This window comes from Condylura cristata, unplaced genomic scaffold, assembly GCF_000260355.1.
Source record: "Condylura cristata isolate star-nosed mole 26May11 unplaced genomic scaffold, ConCri1.0 scaffold00002, whole genome shotgun sequence".
In the NCBI taxonomy this organism is placed as follows: domain Eukaryota; kingdom Metazoa; phylum Chordata; class Mammalia; order Eulipotyphla; family Talpidae; genus Condylura; species Condylura cristata.
This window is the reverse complement of record NW_004567103.1, coordinates 1,887,144-1,909,711: the sequence shown is the minus strand read 5'-3', so window position 1 is coordinate 1,909,711 and position 22,568 is coordinate 1,887,144. Positions and strand designations below refer to the sequence as shown.

The window sequence follows — 22,568 nt, the reverse complement described above, 5'->3', positions numbered from 1 at the left end:
GAACATCAGGTCACTTGGAGGGAAGCAGATGACACTCCGTCGGGTGGAGTGGGCCCCCGCGGCCAGCGGGCTCCTGGGACTTGAACTGCAGCCTCTCCGGGCTCGGGGTGCTGCCACCTGGCAGCCCCCGCCTTGGTGTGAGCCAGCTCCTCAAAAGGAACCTCTGTCCCGCCATGACTAGTGGTTTGTTTGTATAGAAATACAAACTGTTCTTGAGTATACGCAGGTATATTTCAGTACGGTGCGAATACACACACACACCCTATTATTATTCCCACTGAAGTTGTTCAGAGGTGCTGTGGACGCGCCTGGCCAATGTGAGACCAGGGCTCCGCCCGCCCCCTTTACACCCCCGGCCCTCCCTCTCTCTACCCCTCTTAGTTTAAGGCGCCTCATCCGGCTTGTGAGTGTCCACGGGTTTCTTAGATCTTTTGCACTGTTGAACCATGTGGTTTGTCCAGTGTTTGTCCTCCTCATTCTGACCTGCTTTGCTGCGCGTGATTCCCTCCAGCTCCTTCCATTTTTCTGTCAAGGGCAGCGTTTCATCCTTGCTTCGGGCTGAGTAGTGTCCCGTGAGGTGGACAAACCACGTCTTCCTCACCCAACCACAGCCAGAGGCCCGTAGGCCGCGCCCGACCCTGGCTGTCGAGTGGAGCCACAGGAGATGCTGTGAGCATAGAGGCCGTGACCTGGCGGCCTCGTGAGCTCGGGGGCCAAGTCTTCGTGAGTCCCAGCGGCAGTGAGGCCTCCCGCCAGGACCTGGACAATAATCGCAGTGGCCAGCACGCACACAGCCACACCGCAGCCACCGGCGAGAAACCTCTCTCCCACCATGTCTAAGAGTTTATTTCTCCATGCATATAAATAATTTTTAAATTTATATAGAAATTTTCTTTTCGATGACTCTCAACTCCCGTGGGGCCTGATGTCCCTACAGGTGGCCAGCTGCGGGCCCCTTCGTCTCGGGGATGCCCAAGGAACTGCCTGCAGCGGGGAGGTCGGGGAGGGGCCAGCTTCGTGAGGATGGAGGCCTTCCTGGCCTACTGAAGGCTTTCGCGTTAAAGCACGTCCCTTACGATCTTTCCAGAAAGACCTTGAAATAACCACTCTCCACCCGTGAATGGCAAGTGCAGGGGCTTCAGAGCAGGGATTCCACAGAGCACATCTGAAAACTCCTTTGTTGGAGACAAGGTTACTCTCCCCACCGCAGAGGTCACAGTACAAAGACGCAAACGGTGTGTGTGGCATTAAGACAGAAACCAAACAGCACACACAGGCCCGGCCTCTGCACGCTCCGTGGGCTGAAGTCCCTCGCTGAGGTCAGAACTTCCAAAGTGGCCGCCAGCTGGAACCTTTCCAGAGGGAGGCGGCGGCAAACTCTGACCTCGGGGACAACTGTTTCTGGCTAAGCTCCAGAAGCTTCGACCCGGGAGGGCGGCCAGGTGTCATTTGATCCAGGAGGTCCTGTCAGCCCCTGACACGTAGAGCGACGAGCTCCCGGCCCAGAGCCGAGGCGGGTCTTGCCGCGATGAAGATGGCAGTGGAGATACTGATCCTGTTGGCTCTTGGGGCGAGCGCTCCACTTTGTGCAGGTAGGAGCTTGGGGGGCCCAGGCTGGCGCGGGCTGCCCTGGCCGTCCTGTCTCACCATGTCCGGTGTACTCTGCTCTGCACCCAGGTTTCCCCGTGCCCACCCACGAGCCGCCCCCCCTGAGGAAGGCCCTGGCGGCCTCTGTGGCTAAAGTGAACGCCCAGGGGCTGAGTCCGTATCTGTTTCGCGTGTACCGAAGCACCATCAAAAGAGTAAGGGCCCGTTGTTCTCACTCCCCTTTACTCTGCTTTCTGTGCTTCTTTCCTCTGCATTTTGGGGTACACGCTTTCCCTTTCCAGCTGAAGGTAGCTGGATAAAGGACTTAATGACACATCATCCCCCAGCTACTCGGGACGCCCCGCTCTTCGCGGGATTCTTCCCTCTGGCCTCGCTTCCTGCTTCCTCTCCTGCCTCCTGCCTTTGTATCCAGAGCCCCCTGGTTCTTCTCCTGGGAGGTTTTGCTGAGAACTGCTTGTCTGTCAGAAATGAGGCTGTTCCGCGCTCAGCACCGCCTGGTACTCACGGGGATTCCATTCCAGCTTTTGAGCCTAAAAACCCACCTTCTTTGTCGAGTTGGGGCTATAGTGTGTTTCCCGTTCACCGTGGGAAGTGAGGGGGGCGTTCCTTGGGCTCGCGAGGACTAGCCTGGGTAGGAGCCTGGGTAGGCAGAGGCTGCAGAGAGCCTTGACGGCCAGGGGTGACTCTGGAGGGCAGTGACCGCCCCCCCCGCCCCCGCCCCGGCCTGGTGATGCCCCTGAGTGAGGAAGCACAGAGCCACCCTCAGGGCAGCTTAGGCTGGAAGAGGGGAAGGGGAGGATGGAGTGACAGGCCCTGGGGGCGAGCTCTCCATGCCCAGTCGCAGGGGAGCTGGCAGGACACCGGGCCCAGCTCCCAGCCGGCCGTGGCGCGCCCCACAGTGCCAGGTGGGGGGTGCCTTCCCTCACACCCGCTGGCTGCCACCTCAGCCCACCTGGCTGTCCCCTCCAGTTGCTTCTGGTTCCTCTGCCCCAGTCTCCCACCCTGACCCATTCGTCTCGACCCTTTTACCTTAGAAACCAGCTTAGTTTCTTCAGTCCAGATTCCTAGGAAATTACTTGCCATGTGGCCTTTTCTTACCGGGGCGCAGGTCATGAGGATGATGGGCTGCGCTTCATTAGATTCCCCACCCAGGGGTCCCAGCCAGCCTGGGGTCACTGGCGTGGACGCTCTGCAGGGACGCGTGTCCAACTGCAGGGCAGAGGGGTGCCTTTTGGGTGAGTTCTGGGCGGTACTGGACCGACCCCCGCTGGCGCACTGGTTTCTACCTGTGGCCTTGAATGAAATCCACTTGCAGCGTGGGGGTGCCCACGCCCTCTCGCCAGGCTGGCAGATGACCATTGAATTACTCGTCAGTTAGCCGGAGCTCTCTGCAGAACGCGTTAGCAGCTAATTAAATGAATGAGAGCAGGAGGACAAGTCCGGAGAGAACCAATAGCTGGCGCCGTGGAACTCTGGCCTGGGGAGGGGCCTGGCCCCTGAGCACGTGCTGGCCTGCGCCATCTTGGTCGCGGGCGCTGAGCCCGCACGTGCGCACCTGCCAATAAGCACACGTGTGAGTGTGTGTGACCCTTAACGAGGCCGTAAATAGCAGATGCCCCGTGTACGCCGCTGTTCTTTCTGGAAGTCTGCCTACTCGTGCTCTCCCAGACTCTGTGGCGGACTCAGACCGGCTGGTCAGCACACGCATCGGCCCCTGCAGAGGAGTGCGCGTCTCCTGCCTGGAGGCAGACGTCCTCCCTCACTCTCGCCGTAGCTTGCCCCCCTCCTCGGCATGCTTTCCTCCATTTTGCTTTACTGCACGTGTTCGTGGTGCTTTCTGGAAATGCCCGTGGGCAGTCCCGCGGGTTCTGTCTCCTTCCATACTCACAGGCCCGAGAGACACTCAGGGCAAAAACAATAATGAAGTCCTCGGCAACAGGTGAAGCAACAGTTCATGGCCCTGAGGGTACAAACTGTCCCCAAAAGAAGGAGTAGAAATGTGGACGCGCGGGAGGACTTTGGGCCTTTTCTCTTCAGTGTGGGTATGGACTTTTTAAATTATACAACATTCTTACAAACACTCTCTTCATGTCATTTATGCTTTTTTGGGCTAAGTTATATTTATTGATTTACAACACCATGTATGTCTTAAAATATTTTTTAAAGAAACACTGGCCCCCACGATCACACTGAGTGTGGTCATTCCAGCCACAACGCAGGCCCTGGATTTTCTCGTTTGACTTCCTCGTGCTGTGTGTCCACTTGTCCTGCCTTTTTCAAACTACACACAGTGGAAATCACCAGCTGAGAGTGAGCTCAAATTACAAAGCAAAACCCCTTTTCTCCGTAGGTGAGAAAGAGTGCAAAAATGTGCTTCGACAAGCAAAAAAGATTGCAACTTCACCTCTGAGTTGCATGAGAAAAATTGTCAGGACACAAACCTCCTTGTTTTCATCTTTGCAATTGAGCGTTTGCGTTGCCAATTCATTCACCAAACTGCTTTCAGGGAAGTTGTTGAAGCTTCTGCCCCAGCGCGGGAGGTCAGAGGGGACGGAAGAGGTTGAATCCCTCTATGAGACTCAGACTGAATAGCTGAAGTTCCAAAGTTATGAGTAAGAGGCGGCAGATAATGACGTGGCTGAGTGGGGAGGCTGGTTGTTTCCAGAAGACTCTCCGTGTCAGCGCTTCCCACCTGCCTGGGTGGCTCAAAGACCTGCTCCCAGCCTGGGTCTGCCACAGGCGTCTGGGGCAAGTGGGCCCCACGCCTGCCTGTGGCTGCGCCCAGGATGCTGCCCCCACGGGGCAGTTGACTGGCTGCGCCCCTGATTCCGTTTGCCACATGAGGGTTCCAGAGCTGGAAGGGAAGGCTCTGTAGGGCCTGGGGGCGTTGTTGGCTGCTGGACAGCTCGGGCGCCCCTCTGGCTGCCCTGCCGCCATCTTGGCCCTGCCGCCATCTTGGCCCTGCCCTGTGTGTCTGCTCTTTCACGCAGCCCTGCGATTCAGAGCTTCTCTCCTGAATCCTTGGGCATCTCTGGCTACCGTGTTGTTTTCCTGTGGACACTGCGTGGACTTTTCCCTACTCAGCCTCTGACACTGGACACACCATGGACACTCATTAGAGAGGACACTCATTAAGTCAGCCTCTGGCACTGGACACACCATGGACACGCATTAAGTCTGACGTTGTGAGGACGTTACAGACATAGCAGAAGGTTTGGGAGTTCCTCTTAGAATCCTACCTTTGGTGGGAGGGAGTAGAAAACTGAATTCATTCATGGGCCAGGACCGGTGGACAGAGGGCTCAACTGCCCACTACAGCAGCAGGTTTTCAGGAATTACTGAGAAGTTCCAGAGCATTCTGTTGTAGTTTTGTGGATCCCTCAATATATCGCTGTCTCTTGTGTGTTTTGGTTTAAAGACATCTTATTAAGACATTATTGACTTATTGCTGTCCTCATGGCCAATAGCACTATAGCTCAGGCCTAGAGGACACGTGACTGGTCCCAGCCTGTTTGCCCTGAAGGACTCTAGACAGCACCCCAATACTTTGTTTGGAACCAATTTTAAAGAGCAAGCTCACCAAATAACAACAACAATAATAATAACAATAAAAACAATAATAGTAATAAAAGCCCAAAAATGCACCCCCAAAAGTGACATAAGTAGACCATGACCGTGACAGGTTTTGGCGGGGTGAGCATTGGCCTGGGGAGGCGGTGGTCCCCTTCTTTGACCTCCGTTGGGGGCAGGTGCAGCCAGAGTCCCCAAGTTCCGGCTGTCAGGGAAGATGGCGAAAGTTCACTCCATTTTGAGTTGGGGGGTAGAAAGTAAACTTAGCGACCAGGAAAATTTGCAATCGAATCTGCAGATAACGAGGATCAGTTGGAAACGGGGGTCTCGGGAAATGATGTTCGCTGGGTGTTGGGAGTCCACACCCCACCCAGCCCCTTTGTCCCTGAAGTGCCGTGTGCCTTGGGTGTAGCCCCTCGCCCGCTGGTCTGCAGACTGAGTGTGGGGCTTGCTGACTGCTGAGACACCTGTGGTGTGAATGGTGGGGGAGTCCGAGACTTTCTGGTCGGACGGGGAGAAGCTTCTAGCGCTGATCTTCAGACACACCTGGATGGCAGCTTGACGCCTCGTCTCTGTAAAGGTCAGTGTCTTGGATGAAGACAGTCTGATCGTGGACATAGAGTTCAGCGTTCGAGAGACAGCGTGCAGGAGAGACTCCGGGGAAGATCCAGCCACCTGTGACTTCCAGAGGGGCTACCACGTGGTAAGTGGGGACAGCAGATCCCAGAAGCTTAGTGGAGGAGAGTCTCGTCTCACATGAGCGCAGCGCGGGGACGCTTCACGGCGGCGCCAGTGGCAGGAGCCGCCGCACCCGTGCTGCCAGCCGGGTGGGGGAGCCCCCAGCGACTGGGAATGCGGGATCTCGTGAGCATGGTCCTGGTGCACCCTCGACTCCGGTGCCTCGGTCTCCTCAATCTTTACAAATGGGATAATGATCACCCCGGCAAAGTGAGTGTCCAGCGGTCACAGCAAAGGAAAGTCCCAGAGATGTCTGCAGTTCCACAGATTGACACCGCTCTTCTGCGGTCAGTGCCGGACATGAGCTGGGTCATCAGCCTGGGCTCCGTGGGGTCTGGGCCCCAGGTTCACTGCTTCAGCCCCAGGGACCAGAACATGGCCACCATTTGGTCAACACTACAGGTGCAAGTCCAGCACCATCAACCCCAAATTTGGTTTTTGGGGTGTTTTTGTTCCATCTACAGGTTTTGGGGTTGCTATTTCATCAGCAAAGAGGGGCTCTTTGCTGACTGCTCATTCCGTGAGACCTTCCGCTGAGGACCCCAACACTGGCGCCGCGCGAGCTGACTCTTGCTTTGCCTCTGCAGCCGGCGGCCCGGTGCAGGAGCTCCGTGCAGGTGTCTGCCCAGCAGGTGCAGGACGTCTGGGTTCGTTGCAGCTGGGCCTCCAGTTCCGAGTCTGACAGCAGCGAAGAGGTATGGCCGGGGCTGGGCGTTCTCTGAGGCAGAGCGTGGTCCGTGGGGGCCCGTGACAGGCAGAGGGAGGGCGGCACAGCGGGCACTTCACCAGGTGTGTTCAACAGAGCTCACCCCCCTCAGCAGTCTCAGTCTGTCTCCCCTCCTCTCCCAGCCCCTGCCGCCTCCCTCCCACGCCCTCCCTGGGCATCTCTCTTCCCGGAGGTGCCCCCGGACAAGAGCTGACATCAGCGACCGGCACACCCCGGCTTCAATGTAGGCCCAGGGCTCGCCGACACAGGTTTAGTGGAGTGAGGAGGGGCCTTTGGCTGGCCAGTCCTGTCCTGTCCTCAGGCTCAGAGGACTTACCTCTCATGCTCACACTTCTCCTCCTGAAATGCCGGGGAAAGAGACCGGCGGACGGGTTGTGGAGAGGACTGAGGCAGTTGACGGCACGAAAGTTGGTAACCTGCACGCTTCTGACTGGGGGGTGTCTGCTCAGTGGCTCTCTTCTCGCCGGAACGTGGGTGTCACGTGAGCAGGGGCATCTTGTCCCGTCAGCCCAAGAGCGCTTTTGGTATACGTCAGTGGTCAGTCCACTCGGTGCAATAAATAAGAGAAACCGAGGACGACATCGTCAAGCATGTGACACGGACGGGCAGCCCCTGGACACTAGCTGGTGGCTCGTGCTGTTGCTGGGGACAGGCTTGGGTCCTGCTGCCGGCTGCTCCCAGGCCAGGAAGCAGGGACAGGAGTGGAACCTAGAAGCGCTTTATTGCTCAGCTCGCTGGCCGTGGCTCTGAGAGCGGTGGGCACAGCCCCCAAAGAGCTGAGAGAACAGAGGGCTGCTGCCCCCCTCCCCTGGCTGGCCTGCTCCAGAGGGTGCGACAGAGCTGGCCCTCAGACAGCCTGTCACAGCTGACGTTCCTGGCATTTGTCACATCCAGCCCAGGACTGTCGTCAGCACTGGGTCACCTTGACCCGGGTCATCTACGGGTCAGTGTCCGGCACACATGCAGGCATCCTGGGGCAGGACGCTCAGCTCACAGCAAGATGTTTAGTTTAAAGGACACACCGCGGGCACCGTGAGCCGGGCAGCCCTGCTGGGTGAGCAGGCCCGTGCTGGGCGAGGCCTCCTTCCTCCCCCGTCGCCGTCAGCCTCCTTATTCAGCATGGCAGGTATTTTTAAAATGTCATTTTAAAGTAACACAGCTGAATCCACCCAAGAGCATAATTTTATTGAATTTTTCAGTATTTAATTCTGTAGTGAAAATTATATTCCAAGAGTATAAAATTTCAGCTTCAGAATTACTTATAAAAGCTAATGTTGCCTTGTTGTTAACACACCCACGCCTTACCTGCTGTGCGTGGAAGTCCATTTTGGGGCCAGGAAATAACGAAGCTCGTAATGCAGGGGCGTCCGTGACGGGGGTGGGGTCCTGGGGCCGGGAGCCCACGGGGCTGTCGCGCCTGTTGCTGGACCTGTTTGGCCTGGTGACGTGGAGGCCCCACCGGGGGTTCTGGCTGAGCCCCGACTAGGCGTGATGCTCCCCACGGCGAGCCCACTCGCACGCCCCGCCCCCCCCCAGCCCACCCAGCCATGGCGAGGCCCCAGCCTGTCCTCGTGAGTGTCCTATGCTTCTGCAGTTTACATGGGGAAAGCCAGCGGACACTCGGGGCAGACCCAGCCCCTGTTTGTAGATGAGTCTGGGGTTTTCGTGAGGCAGGGGTCGGGCGTGACTGCGTGGGGTAACGCGAGCGTCCCTGGCACTGGCCCGGGCCCGGAGACACGTGAGGGGCCTGCAGAGGAGGGAGAGAAGGGCTTCAGGCGCAGCGGGAGTGCGAGTCAGTGCCCTCGAGTGTGGGAGAAGCCGGCGGGTTGAAATGGAAAGAAGCTCATTGTGGCCGAAATGAGGGGAATGGAGGAGTGGGGGGCGCGGGAGAGGTGGGGGCGCAGCCGGGGAGGAGTGGCCCCCAAGGCGAGACGGACTCTCGGCGGCAGTGGCGGTCACCATAGGATAGGTGGCCACAGGCCCAGACGAGGAACAGACCCGGCCGAGGGCGGGGCTGGCAGGACAGGCGAGAGGGCACAGCTAGGCTGGAGTCTGGGGGCGCTGGGAAGGCGCGTCTGCCCCATGCTGTGACTTCCCCGCAGGGGAGCTTCACGGTAGGCACCCCCTAACTGGGCCTGCTTCCACGCCTGCCGTCTGCCTGGGCGGCTGATTCTGGGCGCTTGAGGACCCGATGGGTGGGCCCCAACTTCCTAGCTGCAGGGTGAAGACCACCCGCTTTTCTCCCACTCCCGAGCTCCGCAAGAAGACAGCGACCCTGAGTTAAACGGGCCCAGACACAAACAAAGTGCTAAACCGTGCTCCTGAGATGCTCCCCCCACGGACAGGGCATCGTAAAGAGTTAAGACTGAGTTAAAATTTTTTTAATTAAAAAAAGCCGCACCTCAAATGAAAGAGAAGAAAACAGATGGAAATTTAAGGTAATTCCTGGAAACTCGGAAGTTTGTTTCCTACATAGGATAGAGAAAAACTAGAAAACAGCTGTTAACCATTTTCAGTGAAATAAATGGTGATGTTACAGGCGTGAGAGAGACTAGACCAGGATGCATGTAGACACAGAGCAAATAAATCAAGGCTGGAGTAGGAAACAGGAGAAATAAAACTGAAGAAGAAATCTCCGCGTAATGAAAACAAAGACCTCTGGAGGATCTCGCGGGCATCGCCACGCCCCAGGGGCAGGGCGGCGCAGGACGGAAGGGCGGGCGGGAGAGCAAGGCCAGGGCCCGGCAGGCCTGGGGGCTCGGTGCAGGCCAGAGTACCTGGCAGGGCCACCGGGAGCGGAGCGGGCTGGCTCCCGCGCGGCTTAAAAAGCGAACAAGCTTGAAGAAACTGGAGCAAAGGCCTAACTTTGCTAATATTCTCTCCTTGGCCACACAGGTGTTTGGATTCTGGTAGTTTCCTTTGCAGTTTTTTCACTTTGACAGACAACGCTGAGAGGGAAAGGTTTTGTGTCGCTGCTCGGCACTCATGGGCGGGGGGCCGGGGGCCCCCTCAACCTGCAGCCCCTTAGCTGTGGGCTGACGGGCTGATCTGGGTGAGCTTTCTGACTAGGCCGGGCAGGGGGTTTGGTTAGGTTTTCAGCCAAGAGCCCGAAGGGTCCGGAGGAGAGACTGAGGAAGAGGCACTTAGCGGCAGTCCTGGACTCCCAGCACGGGGGAAGCCGGCATTTACTCTGCTAAATGTCTTCCTCTTCACGAGACAGAGACTCAGCTGCAAGTGGCTTGAGCCAAGATGGTGCGATTCCCTGGACCACAATCCACACCGGGAAGGGTGGGGATGGCTGCCCAACACCCACAGCTCAGTTTAGGGGACTCAGGGACCCCGACGCTCTCTGTGCCACACATGTTCTCCGTGCTCCTCGCTCTCCCTCCTCCCCTCACCCTCCTCTCCCCCCTTTCCATCCCTCTCCCCTGCCTCCTCCTCTCCCTTCCTGCTCTCCCCCTCCTTGTTCCCTTCCCTCCTCCCTTCCCCCTCTACTCGCCCCTCCCTCCTCCGCCCCTGTTCTTTTCCTTCTCCCTCTCCTCCCCGCTTCTTCTCCTTCAGCCCTCTCCCTCCGTGTCTCCGGCCTCCTTCCCTTTCCTGAGCTTTCCCCTTACAGCAAGAAGCTGCTCCAGATTCAGAGCCTCTAAACGCAGGAGGAAGCGGGGTGCCCCTCTAGCTCCAGCTGAAGATGCTTTTTGGTGTTATCCCCGCCAGCCTGGCTGAAGTCGGGCTACCTCCTTTTCACTGACACCTTTGCTGAGGTATTAAGCACATAACGCACACTGACCCCTTGAATGTGCACAGCTGGGTGGTTGTCAGTGGACCCTGTGTTGTGCAGCCATCACCACTGAGTCCAGACCATGTCCCTCAGCTCAGAAGGAGCCTCCTGGCATCAACAAAGATCCTGCAATCATTGTCGGCTCCCACCTATACCCAACCACCACTCATCTACTGTCTGTTCACGGAGTTGCCAGTTACCTGTTCTGGTTTCATAGAAATGGAATCACGTGGCAGGTGCTTTGTGGTTCATCTTATTGAGCACGGTGTTCTGCAGGCCCGGATCTGTTGTAGCACATGCATCAATACTTCTCTCGTTTTCATTGCTGAGTAATATTCCATTTCTTTTTCCTCCTGGCCATTGCAATCAATGAAGCTTTGCACATTTGGGAACAAGATTTTGAGTGAACATAGGATTTTGTGTGGACTTTTGTTAAAGACCCCGACTGGAAAAAGTGGGTCCTTGGCCTCTAGGGAAGTAACTCACCAGAGAACACTGGGTGAAGATGAACTAGGTGAGGTTTATGAGAGACGTCACCTTTGGGGGCGGTAGGCGGGAGAGGAGGATTAGCCTGGCTGCTTGGGTGGCTGCTTCGGGACAGGTCCGTGAGGTGAGGTGGAGGAGAGCAGTGCCTGTCTCTGGGCTGGGCCCTCTCCCTCCAGGGCTTTGTGAGGTAACCATAGCTCAGGACCTGACACTCTGATCTGTCGCCATGTCTCATGGTCAGGGCCAAATTGTTGGGAAGGACTCGCTGCCCGTGGTCTAGTCCACCTGCTCAAACAGGACTTGGGGCCACTCTTACCCTCCCGGGCGCGTTCCCTTGACACCAGCCGTGTCCTTGACGCTCCCTTTCCTTCTGGGACACCCCTTCTCTTGACTTAATAGGGAGGGAGGGCCTCATAGAGAAGAAATTGCCGAGTGTGGCCACAAAGCAGACTTCTTGCAAATTCATATGGCCGCGTTTCATCTTTCTGGCTTCGGAGTAATCTGAGCTGACTGGAAAGCTCCAGAGAATTTAGGCATCAGGCTGGTCACTCTGACAAGCTCTCCCAGACACTGCGCCTCACCCTCCAAAGCCGTGCGGCGGCGCACACCACAGTGGCCCTCACCGGAGGCCGCAGTTCACCCAGGCGTGTCCTGGCTGTGTCCCCACGTAGCTCCCCTCCTCTGTCTTCCATGTGCCGACACGCGGGCGCCTACTCTACCCAGAGGACTTTCGGGCACACGTCGGGATCCTCTAGATGGAAAAGCAATTATCAGTTTGGTAAGTTGAGATCTGCTCTGTCTAATGCCTTTTCCTTGAAACAGTCTTCACTTCGAAGCCCTCTATCAGTGAGTCTAAAAATAAACATCGAACGATGATGGAAATTACAGAGAATAAACACTTCCCCTTGCTCCTGCTCCGCTCTTCACGCCAGGCGGTACTGAGACAGCTTCTCGCCCAGGTCACCCTTCACAGCTGTGAGAGCCTCCGGTGGCCTTCTCCGTGGCGGCCCTCAGCTGTGTCGTCAGGCGGGTGCTGGCTGGAGGGCCCCTCACAGACGTGCCCTCCTCCTGGGGGGCGCGGCCCAGGGTCTCGGCCTGCGGTCTCTGCAGTGACTTGAGGCTGGTCTGGTCTGGGCTAACCCTCCTCTGACGGCTGGCCTAGTCTGCCACCCTCCCCGGCTGGGGGCGGAGCTGACAGCCCTCGAAGAGGCTTGGGCGGACGAGGACTCCCCTCGCCTCCGGTAATGGCCCTTTGAAGTGGGGTCGGGTCAGTGTGTTTTCGGGCTTTGTGACCCTGTGCTCACCCGTGGGCTTCCCCACCGGTGCTGATGGTGGCACGCCTCGGCCATCTCCCACGCTTCCTCTGTGAGAGGCACAGCTGTGGCACAGTAAGAACATAGAACATTCCGGAAGCAGGAAGCGGAGGCTATGTCTTACTCTGTGGCTGTGTTTCAGGTCTCCTTCCGGACAAATCCAGAAGCGAAAGACTTTACGAACGGTCCCAGGGTACGTGGCCCATCATTCTTCGCAGAGCCCCGTTTCTGACCAGTCTAGTCTCTGCAGGAGGCGTTCCTGGGAGAGGGCGCCAGGTCACACTGAGCTCTTCAGTGCAGATGGAAGGAACTGCCCTGCAGCAGACTTGCCAGCTGACAGGGAGACAGCCAGGAGGCCAGCGCCCGCTGCCCGTTCCCGAGTCGCGCTGGCAGAGCCGGCCGGACGTCAGGCTGCCCTGCTCCCTGGCTCGCCGCCGGGGCCTTCGGGGAAGCCCAGGCCCTCGCGCTCTCCCCTGCCCCCACTCCGCCCCCGACCCAGTCAGTGTGCTTTGCGGTCAGGGGACGAGGGGACAGTGCTGAGTCCCGCGGGTTCACGGATGCGTTTTCTCAGCCCGGCCCGAAGCCCTGGACACAGGTGTAGCCTCTGTGTGCGGTGGACACGGATCATGGTGCCCAGGGCTCCTGCCCACGCAGGCCCGGGCTCTACAGGCCGCAGCACCATTTCCCTCGGTCGCGGGCAGCACCCTGCGAAGCAGCTCCGGGCGGGTCCTTGGGGCTCGCGGGCGCACCCCGAGGCCCTGTGTGTGCAGCGGACGGCACAGACCCTGGACCCGGTGTGCGTGGGGGTAGCACGGACTCGACTTTGACGCGGGCTGTCAGACCCAGAGCCTCACTCCCCAGAAGAACGCGAGACCTGCCCGGTGTCCAGGGTCCTCCCGTAAAAGGAGTGAGCAGAGAGTGCTGTTGCGGGGGGACGTCGGAGCGGGCTCATTCCAGGGAATCCTGAAGCGCTGACTTACAGTGTGAAGAATGATGCAAGACACAGCGCACACGCCGCCTGCAAGTTGTCACTTTGAGAGACGCTGCAGTCACCCCCACAGCGAAGCCACCGAAAACATGTTTTCGACGCGTCCTTTGGAATGGCTTTCAGAATCTGGCCCATTCTTTCAAATCTCTGTCATGGTAGAAAATATGGGCCCTCGGATTCGATTTTGGAAATAGCCAGAAACCATCTGGAGAGGGATGCGCGCCATCAGATGGACAGCCGGCCAGCCGCGTCTGTGCTGTCACCGCGTGCTCCGTCACCTGCACCCGGCAGCCGGAGACACGCTTCCTCTTTCAGTCGGTGGGGTCAGGAACGCAGAAGCCGCTTGTGGGGTCAGGTGTGGGCCTCTGCCAGACCGCAGGCACGGTGCTGGGTGAGGCCGCAGGTCCCCCTTCCGAGGCTGCTCGGGGTGGCCGAAGGACCCCCTCCTCCCAGTTCCGTCCCACACCATCTGCCTTTTACTGGGCGCCTTGAAGGACCTCAAAACGTGACAGCTGGCTTCCCCCAGTGGAGGTGACAAGAAGGAAGACTGAAGACACCGCCTCTCGCGGCCCAATCGCACGAGGGTGCACACCACGGCTGCGGCCGCAGTCACCACCCAGCACCCCAGCCCGTGTGGGAGGGGGCGCCGCCGTGGGAGGACCGGGAGCCTCTTGAAAGCCACCTGCCTCATTGGGGAGAAACACGTGGCTATACATGACTGTGGCTGGTGCCTTTCCCCTGCCTCAGGTGGTCGGGCCAGAGCTGAAGTCCAACACGGCTTTGGCTTCAGGGACGTGATGACGTGCCCCGTCTCCAGGGCCACTTTGGACAATTTGGTGCAAATCAGCACATGTGTCTGCAAGCACTGGGCTGACCCCGACGGGGGAGTGGTTGTGATGGGCGTGTGCGCAGCCCCTGCCCTGGGCCCTTGGGTGGCTGTGACTCGGGGGAAGGCTGAGATGGGGCAGAAGCTGTGGGCCCGGGCCCCTCTGGTTCTGCTCCTCATCACCCACAATCCCTCGTCCACACGGTCTCAGATCTCAAGCTGACTGAGCGCCCATACATTCTCTTTCTATCTTTAGAGATCATGAGAAGGATCTGGGCTCCTGGAAATAGAAGGTTCCGGAACCAGTGGCACCGAGTGAGAATAAACGGCGATTATGAGTAACAGCCTGAGGTAAGGCAGCGCAGTTAAAAATGTGTCCAGGAACTGCAGCTTCAGCCTCCACCGCCTCCCCCTGCTCTCGCCCGCCCGCCCGCCCGGCCGCGCCTCCGCCAGCCCTGCCCTGGGCCCGCGCGGCTTTGCACCTGCTGTCGTGGATGCGAGCGGCCTCTCTGCTCGAGGAGCAGCCAGACTAACACCAAGCAAACCCAGCAGCCTCGGCGCCACCAGCGCGCCTCCACCTCCACCCCCACCCCCGTGCCCACGCCCAGGCGCCCCTGCCGGCGCCCCCCCCGCGCCCCTCCCGCTTCCCCCTGCCCATTCCTGTTCCTGCTCAGTTGTGGCCCCCAGCTGCTGCCCTTCCTCCCCTCCCAGTCACTCTTCTGCTTTCTGCAGACAGATTCAAGCCTGTGAGTCGGATCTGCTGCTCTTTCTGACCCATACATGCGGCGAGCCATTTGCATCGCCTCTTCCTCCCTCATTTTCTGGATTCCTTTGTTGTCTCTGCTGTTGCTGGACTTTGTCACCATGTGCATTTATCCCCAATGATTCTGCGCACTATCGCTGCACCCAGGTCCTCCTGTCCGCTGCCCACTGGGTACGGTCGCTAGGGGTACCCTGACGGCTCCAAACTCCCCTGGCTCTTCTCCAGCTGCCTCTCTCCCTTTCTTACCTGATTTGCTTGAGCTCCAAATTCTAGAGCATCGTGGCTCTTCCTGGCCATCATCTCCCGACAGCCGCCAGGGCCAGTCTTGCTGAGATGCCCACACACCCCTGGCCTGGCCCCCCCCGCCTCATTCCCACTTGCCTCAGTGGTGACCCCATCTGCTCTGCTCTGCTGTCGGCTGGGTCTGCAGTCACACTGGCACTCTCACCCAAGCCCTTGGTCTCACTCACTTGGGGGGCAAAGACCCCGAGGCAGGCGGAAGAACAGCTCATAAGCCCCAGAACTGAGGAAGATCGAGCCGGTTTGCCAGACCCACAATGCACCGAGCGTCCTTGAGCCTCACGGGCGTCTCAGCCCCCCGCTGCTAGGCCCGGAGCCAAGGGCACCCTGTATTTTTAAAGACTCCCAAGTACTGGCGGACCGCATGAGGGTGCCGTTCTAGCTGGGGGTTCAGTGTGTTTTCATTTTACACACACACAAGTTAATAATGAAAGGTGAACCTCCATAGATTTCAGTTTGGGTAGTGCTAGGCGCCCCAGGATCTAGCCCTGGCCCCCCATGTGGTCCACAAAGTCTTCAGGGGATGGCTCGGATCCCGCCTGCCCCCCGCCTGCCAGCCCTTCAGCGCCCCCAGTGCTCAAGGGCCGCCTGGACCCTCTCTGCTCACGTCGCTTCCTGGGGGGCTCTGCCCTGAGCCGCTCCCCACGCCCACAGTGCCTTCTTTGTGACTCTCGTCACAGGCACTGCCCCCAAACACAGGGCTGGGGGCTTCCTTTGCCATTGTCCTCATGCCCAGCACAGGGCTGGCACACAGTTGGCATTCACTCATGCGTGAATGGATGACAGACTCTCACTTTGGGGTCTTGAATTGTGTAATCCAAACCAAAAACCAAAACCCAGCTAAGCATAGTTTAATTAACTTTCAACACGGGGATTCAAAAGAATTCTGTTTGCTAAAAGAGAAGGAAATTTCAGCAACAAGGCACTCGTGGATGGAAGCTGGAAGTGGTAGATTCTCCTCCGACCGACGGGCACCCTGAAAGTGGAAGTCAACTTCAGAGTGAGGTCCCGGAGCCGTCACCGTGGGGCTCGTCACTTACCTTTTCTAAAAATCGATTTAGATCATTTATCTTTGCTCTACTGAGCAAAGAGGGGAAGTAGAGCTCTCCGCGGATTTGCTGTGCTCCATACGGTTCTACCAGGCACGTGCACACACATCCGGCACAATACGCGTTCACGGTCTGATTCTGTGAGATCGGTCGCTTGGAAAAGTCTCTTTAAAGGCAACACAGGCAGAAGACCAGGGCCTTGGCCTGGCCCTGGCCCCCCAGCAGGAGGCTCTGTGTGGGCACACTTCCCGGGATCACAAACGAGGCGGGGAGGACCAGCACGGGAGGCCGGCGGAGGCCAGCCCCCAGACTGGCCAGCCGCTGCTTAGAAGCTTCAGGGCAGCAATTCACTCCTCACCCCGGGCTCAGGTGCTCCCCAGGCTTCTGGTTACTTGTTTCAGCTCCTCCTGCATCAGGAACTAAGGATGCGTGGCCTTGTCCTCCTCCAGGACTGCTCTAGCTTAATACTAAGCGACCCCTCGCTGCCTGCTGAATATCAGGAGCCAAACCTTGGTCTAGAGCACAGTGTCGACTGAGCAGAGTCAGGGCGGCTGTTTTCAATGACGGTGACTGGCCCCATGGGGAGCCCTCGAGGGAGCTCGGGCGCCTCAGCGCCTGCCTGTGTGCGAGGATAAGACAGTGACAGGTGTTGGAGTGACTTAGCCAGCCTTGCGCTGGGCCCTTTCCGGAGGCTGGAAGGTCATTTCAGTGGTAGGAGGGGGCATAGCGGGACGGGAAACGCTTAGCCCGGGCCCCATCCTCCTCTTCTTTTCCTTTTTTAAGCAGCAAATGCACTGGAAGAAACAGAAGATCCGGTGAAGGAAGACGCTTGGCAGGTTGCGTCATTTTTCATCTGACCAGTTCCAGTCCAGAATAAATGTGCTGTTTTTCCTTTCACTCGTGCTGTGACTTTTTTTTTTTTAAACTAGGAAAGACGATCAGAATCTGAGATGAGAAGCTCATGGCAGGAGGTGTTTGGTGTTAGCTTATGGAGCTGGGAGTTGAGGACTCCCAGGGTGGCCGTATTTAGCTTAATAAATGTGTGTTTTACAGCAGTATGCCAAGGTTGTAAACTGCTTGTTCCTAAACACACAAGCAGCCCCAGCCAGCTCAGTGGCAAAGGAGTGTTTTTCCTTTTGTGGGTAATTTAATTTTTGAGCACTCCCCTCCCTGCCACCGATACGCCTTCTCAACTGCTTTTCCTTCAGTCTTTAACCCAGGAACCAACAGCAGAGTCAGGTTTCTGTGAAGGCCGCTGTCACCAGGGAAGGATTGTGGTATGCGTCCCCAAGTTACTCACTTAGAAATGCACCCCTTGGGGGCCACCCCTGGACCCACGTCTTTCTGCCTCCCCCCTGCTAAGGGCTGATCAGAGTCGGAGGCTGTGAGACTCCCCAGGCTGGATGGGGACTCTCACCAGCAAGATGAAGCCATCTCCTGGCGAAGCCCCCAGGAGCCCCTAGAATGCTTCCGGAGTCCCTGTGACAAGGGGGTTGGTCGCTGCCACCCAGACGTACCGTGCATGTCCCTTCCTGCTCCACAGAACTGCTCTGTGTGGGCACCTTGTTGTCTGGCAAGGTCAGTCCTGACCTCACCCCCAATGGTCTGTATTCCAGGCCTTTCTGGGATATTCTCATATTGTTTATTTTGTTATGACTTTAAAATCAGTTTGTCAAGTTGTGAAGAAAAGTGATGATTAACTTTTTAAGAACTATCTTATATGTATAGATTCATCCAGAAAAAAACGGGTATCTTTAGATTTTTTGAATTTTGCACTACAAAAATAAGACACAAGTCCCGTTTACTGAAGTCTTCTTTTATCTCCCTTACCAGAGTTTAAGAGGTTTGTGTGTGTGCTGCAATATCTTCTGTTGTTATAAGTGAGCTTCTTTCTTATGAAACTTGCAGAAGTGACTAACATAGATGAGGCTTTTGGCTAGTACTTGAACTGAATTCTCATATCATTTTTAATAGGTTTTCAGTTCATATTCTAGAGTGTTCTATGTTGCAGATACGATTGTTTTTGACTTTCGTTTTACAAATGTCACTTCCTGCTCTTTCCCATTTTCCCACGGGACCAGTGGCCACACAGCGTCCTTTCACCCCGCACACTGACAGTGTTCGAGTGTTCTCACGTCTCTCCACGAGGCACAGTGGTGGCTTCTGGCTTGGCGTGGGGTGTCTATATTCTTAGTCATATTAAGGTTGGGGCTCTCTGTCCACTGCTGAGACTTTATAAGATAAATCTGTATTCAACGTGTCACGTCTTTTAAAACTTGTCTTTTTTGAATTTGAATTTTGCAACTTTTCTTTCGTCTTTGCTAGTGAGTTATGTTAATATAGTGCTTCTACTGAGCCATCTTTGCATCCCTGGAATGATTCCATTGAGCCCTGATTTATTTACAATCCTTTGAGTATGCCGCCAAAATTCTGGCTGCTACTGTTTTATTTTACATGTTTGTATCAACATTCATAAGTGAAAGTGATCCGTGCTTTATTTTTGTGTTGCTTTTTCTGGGTTTGGTATCGACGTCACATACCTTCTTCAATCTTTATCCTCTGTCCAAGGCGCCTCCCCCAGCCCACCCACTTCCCAGACACTGGTCTGACAAAAGATCTCACTCCTGAATATCTGGGGGCGGGCGGGGGGCGCAGGTGTGAGGCCTTCAGCGGATCAAAAGGAATATTCCATGCACAGAAAGTAATGTATACGTTTCTGTAACCGACCGATCTGCCAGTCATTGCCTTTCGCAAGCATTTTGCCACCCCATTCTCCCACCTTCTGCTGGAGGGAGACCCCAGGCCAGCAGTACTCCAGCCTTGCTTAGCGGCATCGCGGCCCTGGACTGGGAAGCTGCCGAACTCGGTGTCCAGCAGGGACCTGCTGATGTGCGTGGGGCTGCGGGAGCCAGTGTCCTCTTGGGCACGGTGTCCAGGCACTGCCCCGTCCGTGCGTCCCCCAAACCCTGCTCTTCCTGGGCTATTCACTGATCAGCACCCTTTGTAGAGAAAATGGAGGCTGTCGGCAGGAAAGAAGTCTGACCCCACAACGCCGTCCTACAGCCAGGTCTGTCCCTAAGGACAAACAAGATCAGATCCTTTCAGGCCAGAATTCAGGTGAGTGATTTTCTGTTAAACAAAGAGCCCCTGTCTTTCCTGTGAATGGTGCATACCTGTCCCCCACCCCCTCCCAGCTCCTACCTCCACAGAAATCTGGGTACAAACAGCCGTAAACCGGCCTCTCGGTAGAGTGCCGCCTCGCTCCGAGGTTTACCGTGCAACAAGCTGGCCTCCTTCCCGGGCAGGTGGGGCGGAGCCAAGCTTCTGGAGTCACATTGGCACAGTGGAATCACCAGTGTCCACGAGCATAACGATGCTGCCTTTGGGGGGCTCCCCTGAGCGTGACGCCCCAGCAGAGATGTGCTGACCTGCCCGGCCTCTTCCCAGCATGGGTGAAAAATTTCCCGGAGGTCAAATATCTAATGTTCTTCCTCGTTTTCCATCCTGCAGTGTCTGAGGCTTCCTGCGCAGGTGGCTGAGGCAGGGAGCTGCAGTCCGCGCGCACCTTTGGGGCACACAGGTGAAGGTCCGCAGCCCCCCGTTGGGGCCACTTCTTCAGGGCCTTCTGTCTCTCGCTGTTTCCCTTTCCAGGTTGTGGCAGAGACTGCACTGGGATGGTGGGGTAAACTGCTGGATTCAGGGTGTGGATTCTGGTTTCCTCAGTGACTCCGGGGCCGGGGTGAGCCTGGGGGGAGCGGGGAGGGCCAGGCAGGTGCACCCTCCCGGGGGGTCTCCTACCTGCATGTCGGGCCGGCCCTCCTGCGCACGAGTGGGACCTGAGGACATGGCGGGAAACTCCTGCAAGGCGGAGCTGGTTCCCACGGTCCCGTCTGCTCCTGTGTGGACAAGAAGCCAGAACAGCAACTCCGAGCACCCGCCGCTGGCCTGGGGGTTTAGGTTCGTTTATAAACTACTCAGAGAAGAGTCAGCTGGCAGCGCGCTCTCTGCTGGGAGATCCAAGCTCAGGTTTCTGGAGAAGGCTCAGCCCGACGGGCTCAGCCTCCCTGAACTGCCTCTTTGTCCCTCCGGCTCCTGTGCTGACCCATCTCCTTCCCTGGCCGTGATGTGGCCAGTGCTTCAGCCACCCAAAAAGGCCGGGCTGCGGGCGCCTGTCCTGCCTGTGAGAGGAGCTCGTGTGTGCGGCTGGCATGCTGGGGCGGGCGTGCAGGCGTGGTGACGAGTGTGCACAGAGCCCGATGGCCAGAGGTGTGGAGCACTGAGCGAGGCTGTAGCTGCAGCGTGTGGGGGACCAGGTGTGGCGGGCATGGGAGGGCCTTGGGGTGCAAGGGTCTAGGAGGCGGCTGGACTCAGCCTGGGGGTGACTGGGGAGGCGTGTCCAGGGTGGCCAGTGCGGCACGGCCTACACCTCTGGTTTCCCCAGCTGCTCCCAGGGCCAGGGGTCTGCCGGTGGGGTCCTGGTGAGGGGCCAGCAGCTGTTGCTATGGTGACCGCTGTCGCTGCTGATGCAAGCAGCACTTGAAGGTTCTAAATGGCGTCCTGCAGCGAGCCAGGCCTGGTCCACATTCCCTGGTCAGCAGAAGTCACCTCCACAACAGCAGAGGCCCCCATGGCTAGACCCGCATGCTGCTGCTGTCCTGACCCCACCCACCAGCTCGCCCCCAAAGGAACAGACCCCACTCAGGACGCGGGAAGCCCCTAGACCCATTAGATTGGCATGGACCAGCTAGGGGTGGATGGGAGAAGCCACAGAGCTGGGACCCTCAGGTTTCCCAGCCTCAGGCTTGACCTTGGAGATCTGTCAAAAGCCCACCCCCTCTGTCCTCACTCCCCCTTTTAAAAATAATTACTGAGTTAATTTGCTTACATCGTGTTCCGTTTCTGGACGATGCTTGATTTCTCCCTCTGGCGCGGTATGACCGTCTCCCACCCCGCTGCACTGGGCGTGGCCATCGGCCTATGCCCCTTGGACTCCACCGTGGTCTCCACCCTGGCCCCACCGGGCCTGGCCGGCAGCCTCTCCCCGCCCAGCTCAGGCTGAGGCACCCCTGTGTTCCCCTGGTGGGTAGGGGCCTGGCTGGGCGAGCCCAGTGTCCAGCGGACCCACACTCCTTGGGCCGAGGACGGCTGGCCGCGTCCCGTGAGCCACACGAGGTCCCGGGCTGGTACTGGTTCGGTTTCAAGTGGGTTTGCCAATGGGCCGAGGCCAGTCGGCCCCGCCCCCGCCTACCCTTGGCTTTTTTGTTCTGTTTGGGCTTCCCCTACGGTAGCTCAAATGTGCCTGCTGATGAACCTGACCACCCAGGGTGGCTCATGGGCAGCATTTGCGGCCGCTGCTGTACTCACTGTCCGGTCCTGCGGTCCGCACGGGGCTGGTGTCCGACTCTCCCGCCATGGGAGCCCGGGCGCGCCTGCATGGGGCAGACCCGGGGCGGGCGGGCATCTGTAACTGTGTTCGTTGCCAGAGCACAAACTCGGGGCGTGAAGCCACACGGATGTCCCAGCCACTGTTCCGAGGCCAGAGGTGCGAGTGGGGTTCGTCACCGCGGCAGGCCTGGGCCTGGGATCCGCCCCTTGCCTTTCCGGCGCTGGCTGCTCGGCTCCTGCGAGGCGGAATGCTCGCTGAGGCGCCGCCTCTGTCCTCACCTGCCCGCTCCCCCACCCACCTGCCCCCCATTTACGAGGAACCCCGCGGCGTCGCAGGGCCCGCCCAGACACTCACGCTGACTCCAGCTCAAGATCTTTGACTCGCAGTGTCTTCGGAGTCCCTTGCACCCCGTGAGCCCAGGTGCAATCGGGGCCCAGACGAGGGTGTCCCGGGCGGGCGGCCGCAGCGCCAAGCCCAGCTCCCTAGTAGCTGAGGCTCTTTGGCCGCCTTTGCTCGACTTTGGTCATTTAAAGTGACCCTGTGGGCAGCTGCCCCTGCCGTGCCACCTGACCAAAGAGGGGAAGATGTCCCCGAGAAAAGCCTGTCCCGTCACTGGCCAGCGCAGCCCAGGGCTCACCGCCAGCTCTTGTTTGTCCCCCCTTTCCTAACAAGATGGGGGGCATACGGACACCTCTAGGAAGCTGGTCTGCAGGGTGACCCTCCTGGAACACACAGAACAGAGAGGTGGACAGTGCTGGCTTGGTGGCCCATGAGGCCACGCTGCTGCTCTGCGCCTCTGGGGCCCCCGCCCCTGGGGTGCCCTGGGAGCCAATCTGGGAGCCCCAGCCTGTCTCCCAATTGGCAACAGGGTCCCCAGGAGGGTGGGTTGGGGGGAGAGCCCCTCACAGAGCGCCCTGTGATGTGCTCCCTGGGCCACCAGAGCGGCTGCTCCCCAGACCGAAGTCCCCACCTCCTTGTGGTGACCCCCCAGACCGGAGTCCCCACCTCCTGGCGGTGTCCCCCCAGACCGGAGTCC

General features: G+C 58.1%; 1 protein-coding gene across 1 annotated transcript; it reads left to right on the top strand.

Moving 5' to 3' along the window:
* Positions 1-1,534: 1,534 nt before the first annotated feature.
* On the top strand, positions 1,535-16,956 carry SPP2 (secreted phosphoprotein 2, 24kDa). Its single transcript, XM_004674758.2, has 8 exons — positions 1,535-1,592; positions 1,678-1,802; positions 5,759-5,881; positions 6,504-6,611; positions 11,631-11,685; positions 12,363-12,413; positions 14,291-14,385; positions 16,933-16,956. The coding sequence occupies exons 1-7, from the start codon at positions 1,535-1,537 to the stop codon at positions 14,374-14,376; spliced, it is 606 nt and encodes a 201-aa protein (XP_004674815.2). The 3' UTR covers positions 14,377-14,385; positions 16,933-16,956.
* The last annotated feature ends 5,612 nt before the right edge of the window (positions 16,957-22,568 follow it).

Excerpts from the sequence above, each read along its gene's own strand:
- SPP2 (XM_004674758.2), top strand. The coding sequence starts at position 1,535 with ATGGCAGTGGAGATACTGATCCTGTTGGCTCTTGGGGCGAGCGCTCCA. Across the intron at positions 11,686-12,362 it reads GAAAAGCAATTATCAGTTTG|GTCTCCTTCCGGACAAATCC; the intron begins GTAAGTTGAGAT and ends GCTGTGTTTCAG. Across the intron at positions 12,414-14,290 it reads ACTTTACGAACGGTCCCAGG|AGATCATGAGAAGGATCTGG; the intron begins GTACGTGGCCCA and ends TTCTATCTTTAG.